Source organism: Vigna umbellata, chromosome 5 (assembly GCF_029865625.1).
Source record: "Vigna umbellata cultivar VRB3 chromosome 5, Vumbellata_1.0, whole genome shotgun sequence".
NCBI classification, from domain to species: Eukaryota; Viridiplantae; Streptophyta; class Magnoliopsida; order Fabales; family Fabaceae; genus Vigna; species Vigna umbellata.
This window is the reverse complement of record NC_142169.1, coordinates 21,429,360-21,451,288: the sequence shown is the minus strand read 5'-3', so window position 1 is coordinate 21,451,288 and position 21,929 is coordinate 21,429,360. Positions and strand designations below refer to the sequence as shown.

The window sequence follows — 21,929 nt, the reverse complement described above, 5'->3', positions numbered from 1 at the left end:
GAGAAACAGTATAAAACTAGTTTTTAAAAGTGAATACGTTCAAAATTATCTTAAAAATTGATTAATATTTTTCAGTTTTTAATCAAACTTAGATAATGAATGACGAAAAGAAGATAATTGATTTTCATCAAAATCATCATCAATTAAACACATATATTTTCTTTGCTAACAACAAATAAGAAGTTTATAGTTTTCCGTAAATTTTTCTTTTGCTTTGATTGTAAAGAATGTATTATGTATTATAAATTTAGACTGAAATACAACATAGAAGTTTATAGAATGTTTTAAGAGGTTTTAAAAGGATTACTAAGTTAATCAATATTGAGAAATAAATAGTTCATTCACGTTGTTGTTAGATATTATAGTTTTACGGTTTTCCTACGAAATTGGGGTACTTATTTAGAAAAATTACGTAAATGAGTAGATGGCACGATTTCCTTTGAACATTTCAAAACCAGCTGAAACCGTGTGTAGGAAGCGTTCTCAGTAAACACAATTTACCCATAAGGGTAATAATTTTCGAATTTGCCTATATGCGTAATTTTTCTCCTACTAGTTACGTAAAAAAAAACGTATCTTATTGAGAATTGCACCACACATCATTAGACATGGTATGGGCCACAACTTTGTAAATGACAAAAAAATATAGTATTCCACTAAGACAAGAGTGTTGGAGTTTTGTGCAAGGGTTGCAATATTGATATTCCAAATTAGAAATCTAAAACAACATCACAGTGGAAAACAATACAAGTATATCTTCAAATTTCTTTTACCAGTTGTTTTGTTTTGACACAGGAATATTATATTTAGAAACAAAAGGTGCATCAATGGATCCAACCCATAATATTCCATCTCTTTCCTCCACTTCACTAATAGACCTTCCTTTGTTCCATTTTTTGTCTTCAACAACTTCTAATATATCTCCATCCTCACTTAGCCTAATTGCCATTCCACTGCTTCTTTTTAACTTAGCCAAATATGAATAAGCTTTTGTAATGTCCAAAGGAAGTGAAAGCAAAACTTTTCCAATCCATGGATATGATAGAATCCATTCGATAAATTTCTCTCTTCTTGAGTAAATTCCCACCCAAAACCCCCCTCTTGGACTTAGTTTTATGTTGTCTGGGAAACCTGGTACTTCAGCAAACACTTCCAATGTTCCAGCTTTTGGAGTTTCTAGCCAATACCTTAATACTCTGCATGTTGTCGTCTCTATTATTAGAATGTAATCACCATCTTTGCTTAATGCTACACCGTTTGCAAATGAGAGATTGTTTAGAACAATGCTAAGTTGTTCAGTTTCTGGCTCGTATTTCATTAGCCTCCCCGATTTATCTCTGCTCAAGATCAAAGAGATGTAATTCCTGCATTCCAGAAATATTATTAAAACTTCAAGGGAAAATATGATTGGATGAATCTTAATGTTTGTGAGAATACCTCCTTTGATATTTAGAGCTACTGGTGGTGAAGTAGACTGCACCAGTTCGTTGATCAACATCCAAACCATTTGTGAAAGCCAAGGGTTCTTTTTGTTCTTGTACATCTAAAGTTGATATGAGTCTTGATGGAGTGCCACCATTGGGGCCAACAACAACTAAGCCGTTGTAAGCATCTGCAATATAAAGTTCATTGGATACCATGCTAAAGCACAACCCAAGTGGACGCCCACACACGTGCTCTTTCTTCGCATGCTCCTCGTATGCTCCTCCACACTCTTCATTCCTGCCAACCACAACCTTATCAACCTTCTCTTTTTCATCACTTATCATCTTTCTCTCTTTCTATCATCGAGGATCAAATATTGATGGTGCCACTCTTCTACATGTTATTTGCTCATTTTCTTATTTTTTGGAAATCAAATCCATTTTGTTTAGGAAAAATTATATTTTTTTATTCTATAAGTTTCAGTTTATTTATTTTTGCTTTCTTTAATTCAACAGAGTCCTATAGCTTTAAACCCTCGGTTGGTCCTCGTATTTATATGGAAATCTCAAATGAGTCATCGTTTTTTTTTTCGGTCTCAATTGGGTCATATCTTTTGTAAAAATGAGCAAATTTTACCCTAACCGTTAAGTTGTTCCAAACGGCGTTAAATTAGGTTGAGCTGTATTTCTTACATTGATGGCGTGACATTATGCATTTAATTGAATTTAATTGAATGGGTGATGTGTTTTAAAATCATCAAATCTTCGTGGCTACAGTGCTTCTTCTTCCTCCACCACTTATCACCTTTCACCTCTTCCGCTCCTCTGCCCAAGTTGCTTCGTTCCCCCTCCTACCTTCAAACCCTCACTGAGGTGCTTGGACTAAACTTGAGGTGACATCCAGCTATCTTCACGCACCACCCAATAGCAGCGTCAACCCACGCAGACAACAAGTGTCATAGTCTTGGTCCAAGGCAGCAGCAACGGAGGGTAGCGTCAAAAAGAAAAAAAAAAGGGGCTTTTGGCTGGAAAAAAACGAACACGCAGCAGACGCCAGGAAAAAAAAACAATTCATTTCTCCATTTATGAAGAGCACATGGACGAGGTGATGAGTGAGCAGTCCAGCAAGGATTGGGGAAAGAAAGGGGTAATTGAAAGAGAAGGGTCCAGCCGCCACTGGGGGGCTTCACGAGTGTTTTCATTATTTTTGGAGAAAAGCATGGATTGAGTAGAAGAGTGCACGGCGCCTGGGAGGCATCTTCTTCGTTTTAAGGGTTGCTCCAGCTGCCACGGATAAGAGGATTACATTCGGACGAAAGACAGATACATCATAGAAACTACATCAGTTGACAGCCTAGAGCATCCCCGACCAACATCGAAGGCGGAAGTAGAAGGCCAGACATCGGCGATGGCGGCGGAATCCTTGTGCGTCCACGGGAGGAGTCTCTTGGAGGAATCCTTGTCCGAACAACGGCGTTTCTGTTCCAGATTGGGGTTTCTGTTCTCACATGACGGAGAGGGAGAAAGATTGTGTCTGGGGAGTGAGGGTTAGAGGGTGGGAGTGAGAAGAAAACAACTTGGGCGGAGGAGCGAAAAAGATGAAAGGCGATAAGTGATTGGAGGAAGCACTGTAACCACGGAGATCTGATGATTTTAAAACACATCACCCATTTAATTAAATTCAATTAAATGCATAATGCCACGTCATCAAAGCAAAAAATACAGCTCAACCTAATTTAACGCCATTTGGAACAACTTAACGATTAGGGTAAAATTTGCTCATTTTTACAAAAAATATGACCCAATTGAGACCGGAAAAAAAACGATGATCCATTTGAGATTTCCATATAAATACAAGGACCAACCGAGGGTTTAACCCTTTTTTTTTTGCCAATTTCCTCTTTAGTTTATTTCAACTTTCAAGATTATATGAAGATTAGCACATAAATTTAAACCCAGGGAACAAAAGGCAATTCTTTGTTTATCCGATTAATTTGAGTTAACTTCATTGTTGAACTCACTTTAATTTACTATTTTGATCAAATATTTCAAACTTCAAAATGATTTTTAGATAAAACTTCAAAAAATCATAAATAGCATTTTCTATAAGCTTAAAAAAGTAAAATAAAATAAATAAAGATCCCTGATATTATTCTTTATATAAGTGTGGATCTAAAAAATGAAAATTATTATTTTTAAAATATAAATGTAGCAAAAACTCCCTTCATTATTATGGGTAGACAGAGAGGAGGATGAATAAGCAAGAAAAATAAATAAAGCTTTAGTTTGGGCCCACGGTATCTTGAACAGGTAGTAAAAGAACAGTTTTCCCAACAAACCAAATGTTTCCACCAAAACCAGCGCATGAATCCTCTACAGCCATACTACCTCGACAACAGTAATCTTAGCCATTACATTTAGATCTAACGGTTATTAAAAGTGAGAATGTAAAAAAATGATTACATGACCGATTATGAAAGATTGATATGCTGCTGTAGGGGTGGACAGCTGTAGAGAATTCAAATGCTCTTCAACCAATCACAATTCTTCATATATGACTATTTAATGCAACCCAAATTGTAATTATATCTTTCAATTTTTGTCCAATTTGGACCTTAATGAATACTGTTTAGGTGATATTTACTTTATTTAGAAACTATATATTTAATTTAGGGGAAGTACTTTTCTTCTCCAATTGTTTAATGTAATGTAATTATGTATTACAATTTTTTTTTATTAGTGATTGTGTGAAAGAGTCTCACATCAATATTATTTTATAACTTTCTTTTTACTGGGAAAATAATCTTTTCTGAATACATATTCATAATATATTAATTTTAATGTTTGACTCAAACACATTGTTTATACTTTAATAAAATAAAAATTCCGTTTCATATCCCAATTAGTTATAAAAACATAACATATTAAACATTTAAGTAAATTTATATTTGATAAATACTTTAATTAAATATGCAATATATGTATAGTGCTTAGATAAATAAAATAGTTTTAAAATAAAATGAAATTGATCACAGTATATTTATTATATATAAGTCTTAAATTTTATGTTTACTTTAAGTCTTAAATAATTAATTAATATCAAAGCAATCTCCGTATAATAATTTTGCTAAACTCTAACTCATCATGTTTAAGGCAGAATCAATTTGCAAAGCTTGATTACATGAAAACAGAATACACTGTGATTTCTCTTATTTTCTTTTGTTAAAACAAATAACTTTACAGTTTTATTTTTATATTATTTTGCTTATATTTCTCTTAAAGCAAACAAGCAATATTCTATTTCTCATTCATTTATTTTCCTTTATCACGTATTTATTTCACTTTCTCCGTTTCGTATCATTCACTACTTTGAGAAGGGTGAATGAATTATTATACCCTAACGTGTTTATCAAATAACCAATATGTTATTATATTTAACATGGTTTCCACTTTTTTTTGTTACTATTATGTACACTCGTTTTAGTCCTTTCTCTATGTGAAACAAACTAAATTAACATATTTCGAAGTCTGATAGAATTATAGTCTAAATAGGTGGATTAGGTTTTATTGATTGATTAATTAGTTAAAAGCATAAATTGAATCATTTTAGGTAAATTGACAATACGATGAGCTTGTGGGTGAATTTGTGGATGAGTTCAATTTGATTTTTGCTGAATTTGCATAAAAAACCTCTCAACCAATCGACACACGTGAAGCTTGTAGAAACATGTTGGATATCTTTTTATCCCTATTAATAATTATAATAATAACATCAAATACTAACTGAATTAGGAATTGTTTGATTCCATGAGAAGATGAAAAAGTTTGGATAAAGCGTAATTTTCTCCAATTTGTACACATGCAGCATGAAGAGAGGGGGAGAGAGAGAGCGCACCTCTGCAGGGAAGTAACGGAAAAGTTGAGCCAGCGATTCTCCGAGCGCTGCCATTTGATGATTCGACCGTCGGAAATGCCCGTGTAAGGCCCTTCGCCGCGAGGATCGAAGGCGAAACTCTCCGGTCCAACGCCACCGTCAATCGAAACACCTTCGTACTGCCAATCCTGCATGCCTTCCACGTCTTCCCCTGACTTCCGAACGTCGCTGCGCATGTGCACCACCCAAGCGGTCGCCACAAACGCCGCCACGGCCGCCGCGAAGTGCGGTTGAAGCCTCATCGTGGATTGGAGAGAGAAGAGAAAAGGATGAGGGAGTTGAGTTTCGGTCTGTGTGCACTGGCCTTTTCAACAGTATAGAAAATGCCAAAACAATTCGCTATTCTTTTTCTATTTAAGTATGTGTATAATAAATTATATATAAGCCAGAATAATGTCATGTGCAGAATTTTTTTAATATTTTTTTCGATTTAAGTATGTTAATTGTTTTTTTTTAGGATTATATTAGTTCACATGAAAATAAAGGATGAAAAATATAAAGAATAGTTGTTTTTACATTATTCATGGAATAACTAGATTTCCTTTACAGGCTTTATGCGTTGAATTATAATATTTTTACATTAACATGTTTCAAAATTATCTCGAAAATATAATTTTTGTCTTTATAACGTTAAACTAATATGAATATGTTTTTAAGGTTGTGTTGTATCCACGTGTATATAGACATAATAATACCTGTCTTTATAGATTTGAAGATGATTGTACTTGGTTATTAACAACCTATTCACCATAGGCTGGGAGATTAGAGTGTGTGGTTGGAGTTTTAACTTGTAGTCTATGTTCGGAAAAAATAAGTTACTTTGCAAAAACACTTTTCATTTTGTATGTTTGAAAATGGGATATTCTGCTGAAACGGGAACCGAAACATTAATTCTTATAATATCTTAGTTCCTCTCAATTTCAAATGTTAATATTATTTTAATGGACCTTCTATTCATTTTATTAAAAATTTAAATATTAACTCTTATACTCTGACTTACAAATACAATAAGATTTCTGCAGACTCTTAAAAGTATTTCTTTGTTGTAATTTTACACAAAACAAAATATTAACACATAAATAAAATATATTTTGATCATGGGTCCACTTTGCCGACCTATGAGTCAACATCACAGTAATTTTTTTTATATATGCAATGCGAACAACAATGAATATAATAAGCATGCCTAGTAAGGAAATCGTAATTTCTCTGTGATATTATTACATTAGAGAGTACATGGTTTCTTTTAACAAAAAATGTATACTATATTCTTACATCTATGAAATATTTTCATATAAAAAAATATTATTCCTACAACGAATTGTTTATTAAAAAAATATTTTTTTTTCGAAAAGAAAGGTAAACCAATTAGAAGAAACATAATTTTCTAATTTTAAATCTTTGAAAATTTTGAAATTTCATTATATCAAAATTTCTTATGATACATAAAAGAATATATAGTTTCAAATAAAAACAAACATAAAACTGGCTGTCATATTTAATTTATGTTCAAAATAACATTTAAAAATACCTAAAATGGACAGATGATATAATACTCATAATATAAGACTCGTTCTAATTTCTATTTTTCTTTTATAAAAATACAAGTTGATAGATAAAACAATAAAGTAAGAATGACTTATAAATTTATATTTTAACATATAAAGAACAATGTTTAACATATCTTTTTGTTTATATGAATATCATTGGAACATGAATGTCATAATGAATTACCTAACTTAATACTCATTCCACATTCCACGGACTATTCACTCATTAAATTACAAAATCTCATATCATATATTATTAATTAATCTCAATCCATTCAAGATACATCAACATCATATTTTAAAATATAAGCGTTTTTCGATAATTTTATTTGATACTTTGTTTATTCTATTTTGGTGAATCAAATAAGCTCGACGTGGATCTATTGTAAATAGGACTAGCAAAACTGTCTTTCAATCCAAATAAGGGCGTTTTATTTCAAGATTCTACAATTAATACAAAGATAATGTGTAAACCTTTTATATTGGAATCAATTTCAAAAATAAGTTTAATTTATTGAATTATCATTTTACGTGAATACCAATAAGAAATTCATTTGATGATCATACTTTTTGATTTTAGATAAAAGTGGAATTATTTAAATGGAGATGGAATCTAATTAAGATAATTGTTGAATGAAGATGATTAAAATGAAAATGTTTGAGAAATTGAAAATGTAAATGTTACAAAATTTGATAAATATCAAATCGTACAAGTAATAAAATGAACAAGTCTATATATCATTTTTCACAAAAACTTTCATTGTTTGAAGAAAAATATGTTTATTAATTAATTAAGGTTAAAAAATTTAAAAGAATGAAATTTGTTAATGTGTATGAAATAAATCTAAAATTGAGAAAACAATAAAATTTATGAAATTATTATGATAAAGATTTCACTAAGGTTAGATTTCATGCATCAAATCAATATGAAAAATACTAAACAATATACTTATATTTCCTACTTTAGCAATCACACTACATGTAAAATACCTAATTTCTTAGTGACAAGTCTAAACTTTAATAATAAAAGTCTTAATGTCTTGGCATTTTTTATTATAAGTTCGCATTAGTTCAATATTTTGATATTATAAATGACTAACGATGAACTTTATGATGCTCAATCAATTAGTTCTATTCTAGTATAGGTTATGGCATTGTGTTCAATAATCAAATACCCACATATATGCAATCAATAAAATCATGTAATTAAGATCAATAATAGAACACAAGAGTAATGATAAATAAATATATTGAATAATAAAAATCACAAAGATTGAAAATACATTATGTCCAATTAGATGAATAAGCGAGTTAGTTACTCTTATAGATTTTGAATACTAGAAAAGAATATATTGAGCAATGCTTTCAACCTCTAGAAGGAGTCTCTCTCTTAGAGTTAAAAATAAATAAAATAAAAACGATGATAATGCCAATCATCAATTAAGTGCAAAAATGTAAATGTAGGAAAATAAATTACCAAGGATAGAACGAACATAAACGGGTAAAAGAAATCGATGAAAGTAGTCACCTAAATTGTAATAAACATCATCGCTTGTTATTTCCAGAATACGTATATACAAAATCTCACTTTTTATACTTATTATTGCCAAAACAAGTATAAACAGAGTAAGTGTAAAAAGTCTCACTTTTTATATCTGTTGTTGGAAGTCTCACATCGACTAGAGATAAAGTCAATTTAGAGTATATAAGTAGGTGCAAACCTCACCTTACAAGCCGATTTTGTGGGGTTGAGTTAGGCTTAAAATCTACTTCTTAGCACCTGTTGTTGTCAAAATAGGTATAAAATGTCTCACTTTTATACCGGTTTATGAATTTATGAATTTAATATGTATAAAAAGTCTTACTTTTAATAAAAAAAAAATGACTTTTTTTTTATATCAAATTTGTATATGCTACCATCCATGTCCAAACTTGCATAAAATTCAATCCCAAAATACAGTCCGGATAATCAATATATTACGAGCAAAATAATCAATATTGTCTTTACTATTTACACATCAAAATAAATCCTAAAGTCAATGTAATATTTACCTAACATGGTTCATAAATATATTTACCTAATATAGTTACATAAAATAGTTCATAAACTCAAAATGTAATCTTGAATATATCTAATATTTACCTAACATCATCTACAAATATTTAAAATAAATACAATTTTCTACTCCCGAACACCTTTAATTAAATTAATTTTAATTTTAATTAAATATAATTAATTTTAATTTAAATTTAACTTAATAAAATATAAATTAAATTTTTAATTTATTTTTTGCAAGTAGTGGATATTCACGAACATGGATAGTATAATACCCGCATCTATATATTTATAAGCGGATATAAAAATACCGCACCGCGGATAGTAAATATCCTCCGATACTAACTATCCGTCGCAAATTTTATCCGCGAGTGAATTATTCCTAAATATATATCCTTTCGAAATGATTCTGATGCTTTTATATAAAAGGATAATGATACTTTGACAACATTTTTTTGACAACATTTTAACATCATCTACGTGTCATTCTGTAATTAGTCCATATTAATGTTTATGATTATTATTATTGATTGTGGAGTAATTTTGGAGTCATCATAGATTACGTTAAAATGTTGTCAAAAAAATATTGTAGATCATGTTAAAATGTTGTCAAAAAAATATTCTCAAAATATTGTTATCCTATATAAAATTTAGCTTTTGCATTCCTCCTCTATCGAAATCAAGTAAAACATGCTTTTATTACTCTCATGAAAACGAAGATTGCTGAAAAATATGAGTCACTCATAATAAACCTAAAATGTTATGTTTTCGACATCACATTCTCGAAAATATATTTTTATTTTTAGGAAACAGAATATTTTTAATTTTATATCTTTGCCATCCCAACCAAAAAGGTTCTATTCTCATCAATAAATTAGGTAAATAGACAATCACACATTTGTTTTTGTTCTAATTAGTAATTTAGCTTATAATAAACAAGTTATATTATATCACTATGTTATCTATATATTTTTTTATTTTTCAAAATAAACACGTAAGAATAATAAATTAGAATAGATTGAGAAAAGTTCCTCACAACAATACTCTTTTAAAAAATTTCTTAGAAATACTGTATGAAAGAATAATTATATATAAAGAGAATACGTTTTTCTTTTCACTTTTATTTTTTTAATTTTATTTTCTTAATCATTACTTTTAAATTTAAAAAAAAAATCTATTTGCCGGTTTCATTATTTTAATATTTCAAATAATTACTCATTATAAAATAACTATTTACTCTTTTATCATTTTAATAACTATTTTTTCAAATTTAAATAATTACTCATAATAATATTTACACAACATTACTGAAATAATTACTCATAATATCTATAACTATATATACCTTTTTTGCTTTTTCAATTTAACTCTTTTAATTACTAGTTTTAAATTTTAAATAATTTATAAATATTTAAGAAATGTGTACTCACATGCTCTTTGTGTTTAGGCTAGTTATAATTAAATATATTAAGCAAAAAAGATATCTCTTGTCTTTCAACATTTCTTAAAAAAATGATGAAAATTAAATAAGAAAATGAATGTATAATCATTGTTGATTTGTTTAAGCAGTTAAAAGATAACATGTATATTTGTGCATTTGTTCATGAAGTAGAAGGCAATGTTTTATTATAATGAACAAAAGTAAAAAAAAAAAAAAAAAAAAAAAAAAAAAAAAAAAAACCTCCCTCATCAACCACTAAAAGTAGTTCTGAATTTTACATAATCTGCGTACACAACTACATCTTATTAGGAGAAGATGATCTGCAAGATCATCATCTTACTCTCACAAACTATAAATGCCAATGAAAGGCATCAACACAGATGCAATCCAAAGCTTACCATCTTTCTCTTCCACTTCACTGATGAACTTTAAGGTCTTCCCTTCACAATCTTCCAAGACTTCTAGTATCTCTCCTCTCTCACTTAGCTTTACAGCAGCAGCATGAGCCTTCCACCCTGCAACTGATGAGTGCAATTGTTTGAAGTTAAAGCCAATCTTTAGCATCAACTTTCCCGCCCATGGATTGGAGGAAACCCATTTCGCAAAAGGGCTTCCCTTTGCATGCAGAGCTACCCAAAAGTGCCCTTCTGAATTTCTTCTAATATTATCTGGAAAACCAGGTAGTTCGGCAAAAGTATCCACTTCACCAGCCTTGGGTCCACGAAGCCATAGTTTCAAGATCTTGCAAGTAGTGGTTTCAGCTACCAGAACGAAAGATCCATCTTTGCTTAAAGCAACACCATTGGCAAAAGCAATGTCACGTAATAAAACCTTCACTTCCTTTGTTGACTTGTCATATTTCATTAACCTACCGCTCCTGTCTCCACTAAGGAGCACAAGCATAAATTGCCTGCAAACAAAAGTGGGCCAACATTTAGACTCAGTAAATAAAAAGTTGCCTTATTGTACTTGCATAATTCTAGTTCCATACGCATCTTCTAGGAGCATGTCCTATTAGAAGATACACATTACAAAGAGATTGGCATGCTAGAAATTAGAGCAGAAAACTATGGTTTTAGGTGAAAATGCAAATCTCATAAGTCTTATTATTAGTCTTCATTTTGTATTTGCCTTGAGCAATAGAGCAAGTGACTCATACTTTTCATACTTGGTTAGGCATTTCGCTCCTTTATTAGGGTTGAATATTCCACACCAGGATCTTTATACTGTAATATTTTCTTTTCAACTTCATTTAATACACTGCAGAGCTAGAAAACAATAATAAATAAGGACTATCAATTAAGAGAGCAGAAACACTTCTAGCCTTCCTCGGTTGAAGGAAGATGTGTTTGAGCTGAATTTACCTTCTCTGGAAGATTGTGCTTGAGTCAGTGAAGTAAATCACATCTTCATCCTCACTGATGTCCATGTCATTGGTGAACTGCAAGGGCTGGCCTTCAACTTCTGTTACCACTTCCGTGGCCAAACCCCCTGCAGATCCCACTACTTTTAGGCCCAGATAGGCATCAGCAATGTATAGATCTCCAGTTTTCTTATCAAACTTTAGTCCTAAAGGCCTCCCACAAACATGCTCCAACTCTGGTGCAAATGGACGAACACAATTCGACCTTCAAAATCAGGCAACTAAACTTGTTAAATTCATAAGTTAAAGATACCCTAAAGTACAATTATTGTCCTGACATCTAAACATAAAAATCAGCCTAATCCCGATGCCGCTCATCTCCTTTGACAGAGAAAGTTCATGTAAACTGAACTCAATGGAGGAAATTGACAGAAAACTATTCATTATCCATTAATCCGTGGCACATCCAGTCAAATACAATTCAAAAGTTGAGTAAGTATCCATGATTGCCTGCTCAAACAATGATAAGACCATTTGGACTACAGACTCAGACTTCATATATTCTCTTTTCATTTTTTGTACCTTCTCCAAAGCCTATCATGCTAATATTATAATTTAGAATTAGCACATACACTTATTATGATGCAAAAACCTACCAAGCAGAATTCCCCTTAAAGCATATAAAAGCCAGACATGATAACAGTGTGTTAGAGCAACTCTACACTGTTCCACAACTGGGAAAGGACCTTTCTTCAAGGTAACAATAAACCTTCACAGTCTAGAGTAAAAATGAAACCTTCAGTCTAAAACATCAGCAAAACCCCAGTGACCCAATTAAACTCTCACCAACAAAACACTAACATGCAGCCTGAGAAAACCAAAGGCGTGATAAAAGGGAAATAGTAGTGGTACCAGTGATAGTAACAACAATATATAATTATAAAAACAGTACCTATTGGAACTGGTGAAAGCAAATTCAGTCCAGCCCTGCTGCTCGCCTTCCCACTTCAAAATCCGTCCGTCGGCGACGCCGGTGTAGGGCCCTCCGCCGTGAGCGTCAAAAACAAGACTTTCAGGGCCGACGGCGCCGGAGACATGGAGTATCCGCGCTGCGTGGAGGTGATCCTTGGATCCCGGAACATGGGGCGGAGAAAACAGGGCTAGAGGGTTGAAGAAGGAGAAGGTGATGGCTAAGAGGGCAAGCAAGGTTGCAGCTGCAAGGAGCCCTGGGTTCATTCCCAATCGCAAAAGTTGAACAGTGGAAGGAACGAAGGAGAGTATGTTGCGCTCTGTTTCTTTGTCCCTCCACACTTTAACGTGGAGTGCTTTGAATTTTGAAACATCCAAACTCTTCTGTCAACATCTTTCTCAGACTAACGTGTGGCAAATGATTCTTTTTTTCTGAAAAACAAAACTAAATAATAATAATAATAAAGTATTTTTTAATTAATTATAAAAATAAAAATATAAGAACTTGTGTTTGTTCAGAACAAAGGTGAACTGGTGAGTAGTTGCACGTGCTTACCTATGGAATGTGACGTTTGGTTTCTTGCCATTGTTGACTATTTTGATTTGGTTGGACTTTAAGTTGAATAAATTAGCAATAATAATAAGAAAAATATAATTCGTCACACATAATATTTTTTTACATTTATTTAATATTTTTTATTTACTTTTTTCTTTAAATATAAAAATTTATTTTTTTTAAATTATTTTACTCTTGTGAAATAAATATACACCTGTGTCATTACGTCATGATTCTATTAACAATGAAAAATGTGTGATTTAGATTAATGCAAATACATAAATTAAGAAATACTTTTATTTAAATCGGTAAAACAAGATGGTGAAATTGATTAAATAAATATACAAAAAAATTATGTTAATTAAAAAATACATAACACAAATAGAAAAAAAGAGTTCAAAATGTTATTGTCCTACTTTTCATAAATAAAATCAATATTTAAAAAAAAATAGAAAACATATGCATTAGTCCCCTTACTTTTTTATTTTTCTTGATTTATTTATAAAACTAAAAAATAGAATATTTTTATTATAATAAAATAACTACAAATTATTTTATTATTCCAAGCAACCATCAAGGTTTGCAAACTCATAAGCTCATGAATGGGTTAGCCAAAGCTCGAATCAAATACACTCATGTTGGAACCGAATACGAAACAATGGAACCGAATAAAGGATGATGTAATCAAATACATTTCTTCTGGAACCGAATACAACTCACTGGAACCGAATGTACTGCCTGCAAAATCGGATACACCTATATTATATTCTATCACACAGCTTGGAATCAAATAAAGTCTCGCTAGAATCGATTCCAGCTACAACCTCCATGGACACCACCTTCATCTTCAACCTCTTCAATGGACATGACTTTCATCTTCAACCTCTTCAACTTAGACGTCCAAACTAGACCACAAAGTTGCATCTCCTTCATTGTTAAGGACTATGGAACGACTTGCATGCTTCGTGTTCATGTGAAACAAGCCTCATCTACCACTAACCTTGCCAAACCTACATCATAGAACAACCACAAACTACATTGTCCAATGAAACCCACAACACTCACCTTAGGTTGTCTTCCAACACACTAACTTGGCTTATTCTTCGAAACTCAAATATTTTTCCTTCAACACTCTCAATATATTCTCAATATGCACAGTGCACACTCTAACAGTAGTGGGGAGTTTATATCTGAGCAAAGAACTTATTATAAGTCATCAATGCTACTTAGCAATAGTTAATGTCCAACAGTGGTTATGTGAAGGAGTCAAACGAGTCAACATTTTTCAAATCTTGCACTATGTACATTCAGGATTCTTTGTTTAGGACTCTCTACCATTCCAACTCAAAGCAAAAGCAACATTGTTTATGACAAAGCAAAAGGTGCACATGAACTCCTAACAACATTGAAAGGTTGGTGGAATTGGTTCCTCCTCACTTAAAATCGATTATAGATCTTAACCTTATAGAAACTTCAACTTTTTTAAAGTAAATATGATAATTGTAGTAGGGTCATTTTGGAATTTCCTCATCAATCCACACAAATCCGACCAAATTGGAAGAATTGTAAAACTTCATCCATTCCTGAAATCTGCACCTTACTCATTTTACAATCAACACAAAAGAATAACTAAAATCATCGTACATCCTTCTTTGCATACACACATGATAGCATCCACGAAAACGATATGTTTATAATAATTCAAATTTTAAATTTTCAAATATAATTTATATTATAAAATGTATATATTGTAAATATTATATATGGATATAACAATTTATATATGTAATACATGTAAACCTTTATATATATATATATATATATATATATATATATATATATATATATATATATATTATTTTGTTTTGTATTAATTTATTTATGAGATATTTGTTCTCATGTTTAAATTATTTGTTTAGGTTTCTTTTTATTATCTGGAAATGATGAAATAAATACACATGGTATATATACTACATGTGAATAGATGACTTCTTCATGCATCCCACAATTTTCTACTTTGATAGAAACTATATTTTTTAATATACAATAAAATGTAAATGTTCAAAACAATAGTATGATTTTTAGACATAAATCAAGACTTTTAACACTTTCAAATGGTTTGACCACCATATTTCTAACGAGTTTCATCAGTGTCATTTCCACCATTACATTACATCCACTATAAACTATGTCATTAGACTAGTCTGTCTTTGAAGATTTGAAATAAAGTTGCTGTAATCCTCCTGTTATGTTTATAAATGCAAGTAAACAAGTACTAATGACTAAGACCATTATAAAATAATGATATATAAAAATAAAATTGTGAAATATGCTTAATGAGTAGTTGAACTGTTTACTTTACTTTGCTTTTCCATAAATTGATTAACCAAGTAGTCCCATGTTTACTTTACTTATATATATTTTTATTAGTATTATTACTTAATAAATAAAAATTCATATGTCTTTAATGTTTTTTTAACGTATTTTAGTATAACTATTTTAATAGAGGGGAAAAAACTCTTATTGAAAGATTATTGACTACCATGACATTCCATACACTAACCCAAGCCCAGATGCATGCTGCTCAACCTAAGGGCCCACCTATATTGTCCACTGGAAGCCCATCTTTCAACCCATCAAGTATTTAGTTGACTATTGGAGAAATAATCATTTTATTATAATTTTTAAGTTTATTTTAATTTTTTTCAATATTAATTGTTAATATTAATACCAATCCGAACTAATTAGTTTTACTTATAAATAATTATGAAGTGTTACTTTTTTTATTCTTATTTTTCTTTTCAAACTTCAGTAAAATTAAATTTTGATAACTTGTAATAATAGAGTGCGCTTCATAATTTCAATACCAAATATTTTTCATTTGTATAATATGTAATGTTATTTTTAGAGAAATAACCAATATATTCTAAAAATAAATAACTGCTTTTTTGGGTAGGTGATAAACCAAATGAATTTTTTTTAAAAGTTATATTATAATATTTCAATTTAAGTAATAATTATTAATTCTTCAACCTTTCTCCTCCTCCAAATCGTGTTGTCCGAACAAATTTGGAGATTATTTTAGCTTTGACACCTTTTCAGTTTTCAAAGTGTCCAAAGAGAGTTAAAATGCAGAGTCTACTATATAGTCAATGTGTTCCTCTTTAATGCCGTATATATAATTTATTATTTGTAGGTATTTGTGAGGATAAATTTAAGATTATTTGTTAAAACTGTGTGTATTTGGTGTAGGTGATTTTTAATAATACATAATAAAAGTAAGAAAAGACTTGAAAACAAAATAGTGTGAAATGATGAAAAAATGGTGAATTTTTATTTATTGAGTTTTTCTTTAGTTTTTTATATTTATTGTTGGCTATTAATAAATAATATTTTAAAACTTAATTTATTGTTGGCTATTAATAAAATAATAATAATAAAGAAAATTTTAAAACTTAATTAAATTACTTTTTTAAACACGAAGACACATGAATAAAATTTAATAATAAAGATATAATATTAAAAAATATACAAATTTTATGTATTTAATGAAATGTATTTTTTAATAAAGTTTAGTTACAAATACTTAAATTTTTTAAGACTTAAAATTTTATCAGACAATTAACTATATTAATAATTTATCAAAAATATATAACACCTTCTGTGCCACAAAAATTATGTATAATAAAATAGAATATATAATATATATTAAACTTTTGCAGTTTTTATTAATGTATAGCATCAAACAGTGAAAAACATAAAGGAGACTAAAATTTGATTATCCTATTTATGATAAAATTTTGTATTACTTTTAACATTAACGTGAAATGATAGGTATTAAATAAAAAATGATAAAAGAAATGAATAGGTAAAAGTTGTGTGAGGATTGGGAAAGTAAATAGAAATGGTTGGAAGAGTGAAAGAATGTCCCTGTGACCTTACGGAGGGACAAGGGAAAGAGCCAGGTTGTCCCAACACGTATCCTTGAGGACAGGGTTTTGTTTTGGTTAATTATTTGTTTTAGACCTAAATTTATGATTAAACTAATTAATTAAACACATGGAATCCTTAAAGTACTCTCAAAATCTATAATTTTAAAGATAAAGTAGATACGGTTCAATGAACCACAACACGTTTAACAAAATTTGCATAGTTTGTTGGGTGCTCAATTTTATAATTAGTATAGGCTGGAACCGAGGAATGTGCTCATCACGGGCCACATGACTAACTTCAACTCCCAAACCTTTATGTCTTCTTATTTCTTTCATAATTTAATTAAGATTTTTAAATATTTCTGTTATGTAGTAAGGATATTTATGTAATAACATAAATATCTTAGATATTTTAGACAGTTAAAATATCAGTCAAAGCCACTAACCACACTTTTAGGTAAGGTGGTTATCATTATTTTGCTTATAAATACAGTGACAAGACCCAAGTCCAGGTACGCTCTCTTTATGCTCTAGAGATCCTGAATAATATTTCAGAGCAGTATCCAATTGCTCTCTTCTGAGCTTCAGCTCCATAACTCATATCTGACTTGAGCGTCGGAGTATCTTTGCAGGTACCTCCCCCTCCTTTGACGAACATGAAGAACAACAATTGAAGAAATGCAAGCATCCCAGACAGCAGAACACGCGTCCCAGACAGCCAGGAGCAACGCAGGAAAATGTACACCGAAACATTTTGGCGCCCACCGTGGGGCCGAGTGCCAACCCAAAGAAGCCACAAGAGGAGCCTCGGCCTCAATGAATCAAACTGCAGCATCGCCACAAGGAATCTCCTCCGCGAGCCGTTAACGCTACCGTGAACACCTCTGCGAAGATCAAAGCCACAAATCTGTACCTGAACCACTGAAACGCAATAATTCAAGACACAAAGATCAAACCCAACCTCTGAAAACTCGATTCGCATATCCTAGTTCAATCTTCGAACAACGCCGTCGTGAAATCGTGCCTTCTTCATGGCAATCTGCACCCAAATTGTGATTAGGAACAACCATTTTCTCAATCCAACAGAACCCCAAAACGTGCAACCATCTTCTCCAGGGAACCCTTGTATCTTCTCCTTCTACAAACAAAAGCCACACAATTCCTAATTTCCCAAATTCCCAATTACACCAGAAATCGCAGAACGACGGGAACCCTAAATTCCCAAATCGCAACCCAAAAACTCATAGCGCCGCCGCTCTTTCAAATCACTGCATCGCTGTCAATACCATCTTCACGCCTTCGAAATGGCGAACTCTTCACACAGGAATCAAAACCCCAAGGAACAGAATCGAGATTGAGCACCGAAAATCCCCAAATCCCCAAATTGAAACTAAGAACAGAAAAGCCTCCATCGCGCCACCAGGCGCTGCTGTCACAGGGGCACCACCAAATCATCCTCCATCGCCGCCTCGACTCAGACAAGTGCCGCCTTCACCAGTGGCAACACCTGCATCTCCAATTTGCGCTGTCTCCAATCGTTCCACGGTGCGATTGATTCTAGGGTTTTTTGGGGTAAAGATAGATGTTGCAGAGAGGCGGGAAGAAGACGGTTGTCACCCATTATCCACGTCTTCCGCAACACTCGCGTCATCCACGCGTCATGCGGTTCTGCCTCCACGTCATCCAACCCAATTTCTATTCCCCAAACTTTAAACGCCAGCCGTCCATTCAAAATTTGTACGAGCGTGCCACTTGTCTCGCGTTCGGCAAGGACGTGCGTCCTGAAACGTCCCGCCATGGCCTCGTGTACGTTCGGCCTCACAGCTACGAGGACGCTCAAGCATTCGACCACACGTACCACACGAACGTTCAAGGAATCAGACGTTCGGTTTCAAAAGCGTTCGCCATATAGTTTAACCAGCCCGCCTAGCGTACGCCAATAACGTTCGTCCAGGAGCGTCCCCAAGCTCAGCCAACCGTACGCCAATTACGTTCGTCCTAGAACGTCCCCAATTACGTTCGTCCTGGAACGTACGCCAACTACGTTCGTCCTGAAACGTCTTGTACTCAGCCTACGTCACTGACGTTCGTCCACGCACTCATTTTGGAACGCTCGACAACGCCATTGGACAAGCGTTCGAGCAATCAACCATTCGTCTTCGCACTCGGATTTGAACGCTCGACACTCAACGTGGACAAGCGTTCCAGCTATCAGATGTTCGACCTCGCCTTCTGGACCGAACGCTCAGCAATCAATATCAACGTTCAGCCCAGAGCGTTCGTCACTTTGCATGACCATACAAGTTCAGTCTAGAGCGCTCGTCACTTCATTTATCATCAAGGTTCGGCCTCTAGCGTTTGGCCTCGCATATACTCGAACGCTCGACCATCAGTATGTGCGAGCGTCCTCACCCTTCGAATTCCAACACTAGACAAAGACTGTGGACGAGCGTTCAAGCCACCAGCCGTTCGCCTCGGATCGTTCGTCCTCGGCCTTGGATTCGCAGGCTCGACACTCAACGTGGACGAGCGTTCAAACAGAAGACGTTCGTCCTCAAGAGTACAGCATTCGGGCTAATGAACGTTCAGCCATCAGGTTTGCAACTTGACCAAATGATCTCACCTGTAGGATTCGTATTGTTTCTTACAGTGCAGATAATCATATCTTATACGTAAAAGCGGACATATGAACACCGTTCGTCCTGAAGCGTCCATTACTCAGCCTCAGATCTGCAGGCGCTCGTCCATTCAACTACAGCTGATGCTTGCTTTGGTCGTCATTAACGTTCGGTCCAGAACGTTCCACCGTTCGCTCGTCATTAACATCCATCCACTTCAACGAGTGCTCGTCCAACCATTTCAACGAGCGCTCGTCCAACCATTTCAACGAGCGTTCAAACACTGCTCGACACTCCACTTGGTTTAGGCAGCTTGGCAATAATGGGACGAACGTTCAAACCATCCCCAACGACGTTCGTCCACTCCGCTCTCAATAATCAGCAACGTTCGCCCTTGAACGTCCCTCACGACGTTCGTCCTTGAACGTTCCTCTCGACGTTCGCCCTTGAACGTTCCTCTCGACGTTCGCCCTTGAACGTTCCTCACGACGTTCGCCCTTGAACGTTGCTCACGACGTTCGTCCTTGAACGTCCCTCACGACGTTCGTCCTTGAACGTTCCTCATGACGTTCTTCCTTGAACGTCCCTAATGACGTTCGTCCTCGAACGTCCCTCATGACGTTCTTTCTGGGAACGTTCGTCCTTTTTGATCCCAAGCGCTCGTCCACACGCATAACGTTTGCTGAGTAACGTTCGCTCAGTAACGTTCGACCTAGAATTTTCGGACATCATTGACGTTCGGTTCCAAGCGTTCGGCCCAAGCCGTTCGTCACTTCGTTCGGCCACGTTCTTATTCGGCCTCTTTAACTAACGGTCATCCTCGCGCATCCCGCAAACAGCCTTACGTGCGTCAATAACGTTCGTCCTGGAACGTCCCAAGTTCTGCTTCGCGTACCTCAACGACGTTCGTTTTTGAGGCGTCCCAAGCTCAAACGCGCGTTCCAGCAATTACTCATTCGAATGTATAACGTTCGTCCAATGACGCTCCAGTTCTCTTAGTTCATCACTCTGACGCTCGACCTCTACCGCTCGACCAATCTTCAACACGAGCGCTCCAGTATTCGGCCTGACTCCTGTTCGGCCTCCTAACGTTCGTCTGCTTGATCTCCAACGCTCGTCCACTCTGTCCCCAGCGTTCGGCAATTTCGCCTCAACATCCGATGACGTTCGTTCTATTGGTACCGATGTTCGCCCTAGAACACCCAGGTGCATCGAACAAACACGTGCATAAAGGGATACACTCCCGCTGGCCGATGTTCGCCCTAGAACACCCAGGTGCATAGAACAAAGAGACACACTCCCGTTGGTAGATGTTCGCCCCAGAACACCCAGAACATCAACCGCTCGACAATTCATGGACGAGCGTTCAAGCAGTCGGCCGTTCGGCCTCAAAGGTGTTCGCCCTTTGGTTTCAACCGCTCGACAATCCATGTACGAGCGTTCAAGCAGTCGGCCGTTGGCCTCCCTTTGGTTTCAACCGCTCGCCAACTCATGTGTATGAGCGTCCATTCAGTCAGTCGTACAGCGTCAACGCTCGACATCAACGCTCTACAATCAAATGTCAACGAGCGTCCACTCAGTCAGCGTTCGACCTCAACGCTCGACAATCAAATGTCAATGAGCGTCCACTCAGTCAGCGTTCGACCTCAACGCTCGACAATCAAATGTCAACGATCGTCCACTCAGTCAATCGGTCGACCTCAACGCTCGACAATCAAATGCACGTCAACGAGCGTCCAAACATCGCTCGACATTCCGTTTCAACGAGCATTCCATAAGCGCTCGCCAATCCGTATCAGCGAGCGTTCAAACATCGCTCGACATTCATGATTAACGAGCACTCAAGAAGTTGGCCGTTCGGCCTCAAATTTGTTCAACCTTTTGGTTTTTGCCGTTCGTCTTCGCCTCCTTTTTGTCCATCAAATTCCTTACTTGCACACGCTCTCTAATTACAGCGAAGACAGCCTCCATCAAACTCATAAGTCCTAGAGTTACCACGTTCATAAAACGGAACGGTTAACTCGGACTTGGGGGGCATGTTATGTAGTAAGGATATTTATGTAATAACATAAATATCTTAGATATT

At 34.1% G+C, this 21,929-nt stretch overlaps 2 protein-coding genes across 2 annotated transcripts; both read right to left on the bottom strand.

Annotated features, from left to right (window-relative positions):
* Window positions 1-670: 670 nt before the first annotated feature.
* On the bottom strand, window positions 671-5,701 carry LOC124830771 (protein STRICTOSIDINE SYNTHASE-LIKE 2-like). Its single transcript, XM_088115188.1, has 3 exons — window positions 5,320-5,701; window positions 1,438-1,722; window positions 671-1,364 (listed from the first exon to the last, which is right to left on the bottom strand). Exons 1-3 carry the CDS (start codon window positions 5,598-5,600, stop codon window positions 770-772), a joined length of 1,161 nt encoding a protein of 386 aa, XP_087971314.1. The 5' UTR covers window positions 5,601-5,701; the 3' UTR covers window positions 671-769.
* Window positions 5,702-10,628: 4,927 nt separating this feature from the next.
* Window positions 10,629-13,118, bottom strand: LOC124825112 (Calcium-dependent phosphotriesterase superfamily protein). Its single transcript, XM_047297652.2, has 3 exons — window positions 12,721-13,118; window positions 11,770-12,033; window positions 10,629-11,315 (listed from the first exon to the last, which is right to left on the bottom strand). Exons 1-3 carry the CDS (start codon window positions 13,002-13,004, stop codon window positions 10,748-10,750), a joined length of 1,116 nt encoding a protein of 371 aa, XP_047153608.2. The 5' UTR covers window positions 13,005-13,118; the 3' UTR covers window positions 10,629-10,747.
* Between the last annotated feature and the right edge of the window lie 8,811 nt (window positions 13,119-21,929).

Coding starts and splice junctions, on each gene's coding strand:
- LOC124825112 (XM_047297652.2), bottom strand. CDS start 13,004: ATGAACCCAGGGCTCCTTGCAGCTGCAACCTTGCTTGCCCTCTTAGCC. Junction 12,034..12,720: donor GCTTTCACCAGTTCCAATAG/GTACTGTTTTTA, acceptor CTGATTTTGAAG/GTCGAATTGTGTTCGTCCAT. Junction 11,316..11,769: donor AGCACAATCTTCCAGAGAAG/GTAAATTCAGCT, acceptor TTTTGTTTGCAG/GCAATTTATGCTTGTGCTCC.
- LOC124830771 (XM_088115188.1), bottom strand. CDS start 5,600: ATGAGGCTTCAACCGCACTTCGCGGCGGCCGTGGCGGCGTTTGTGGCG. Junction 1,723..5,319: donor TCCGTTACTTCCCTGCAGAG/GTGCGCTCTCTC, acceptor TGTGGTTGGCAG/GAATGAAGAGTGTGGAGGAG. Junction 1,365..1,437: donor AGCTCTAAATATCAAAGGAG/GTATTCTCACAA, acceptor TCTGGAATGCAG/GAATTACATCTCTTTGATCT.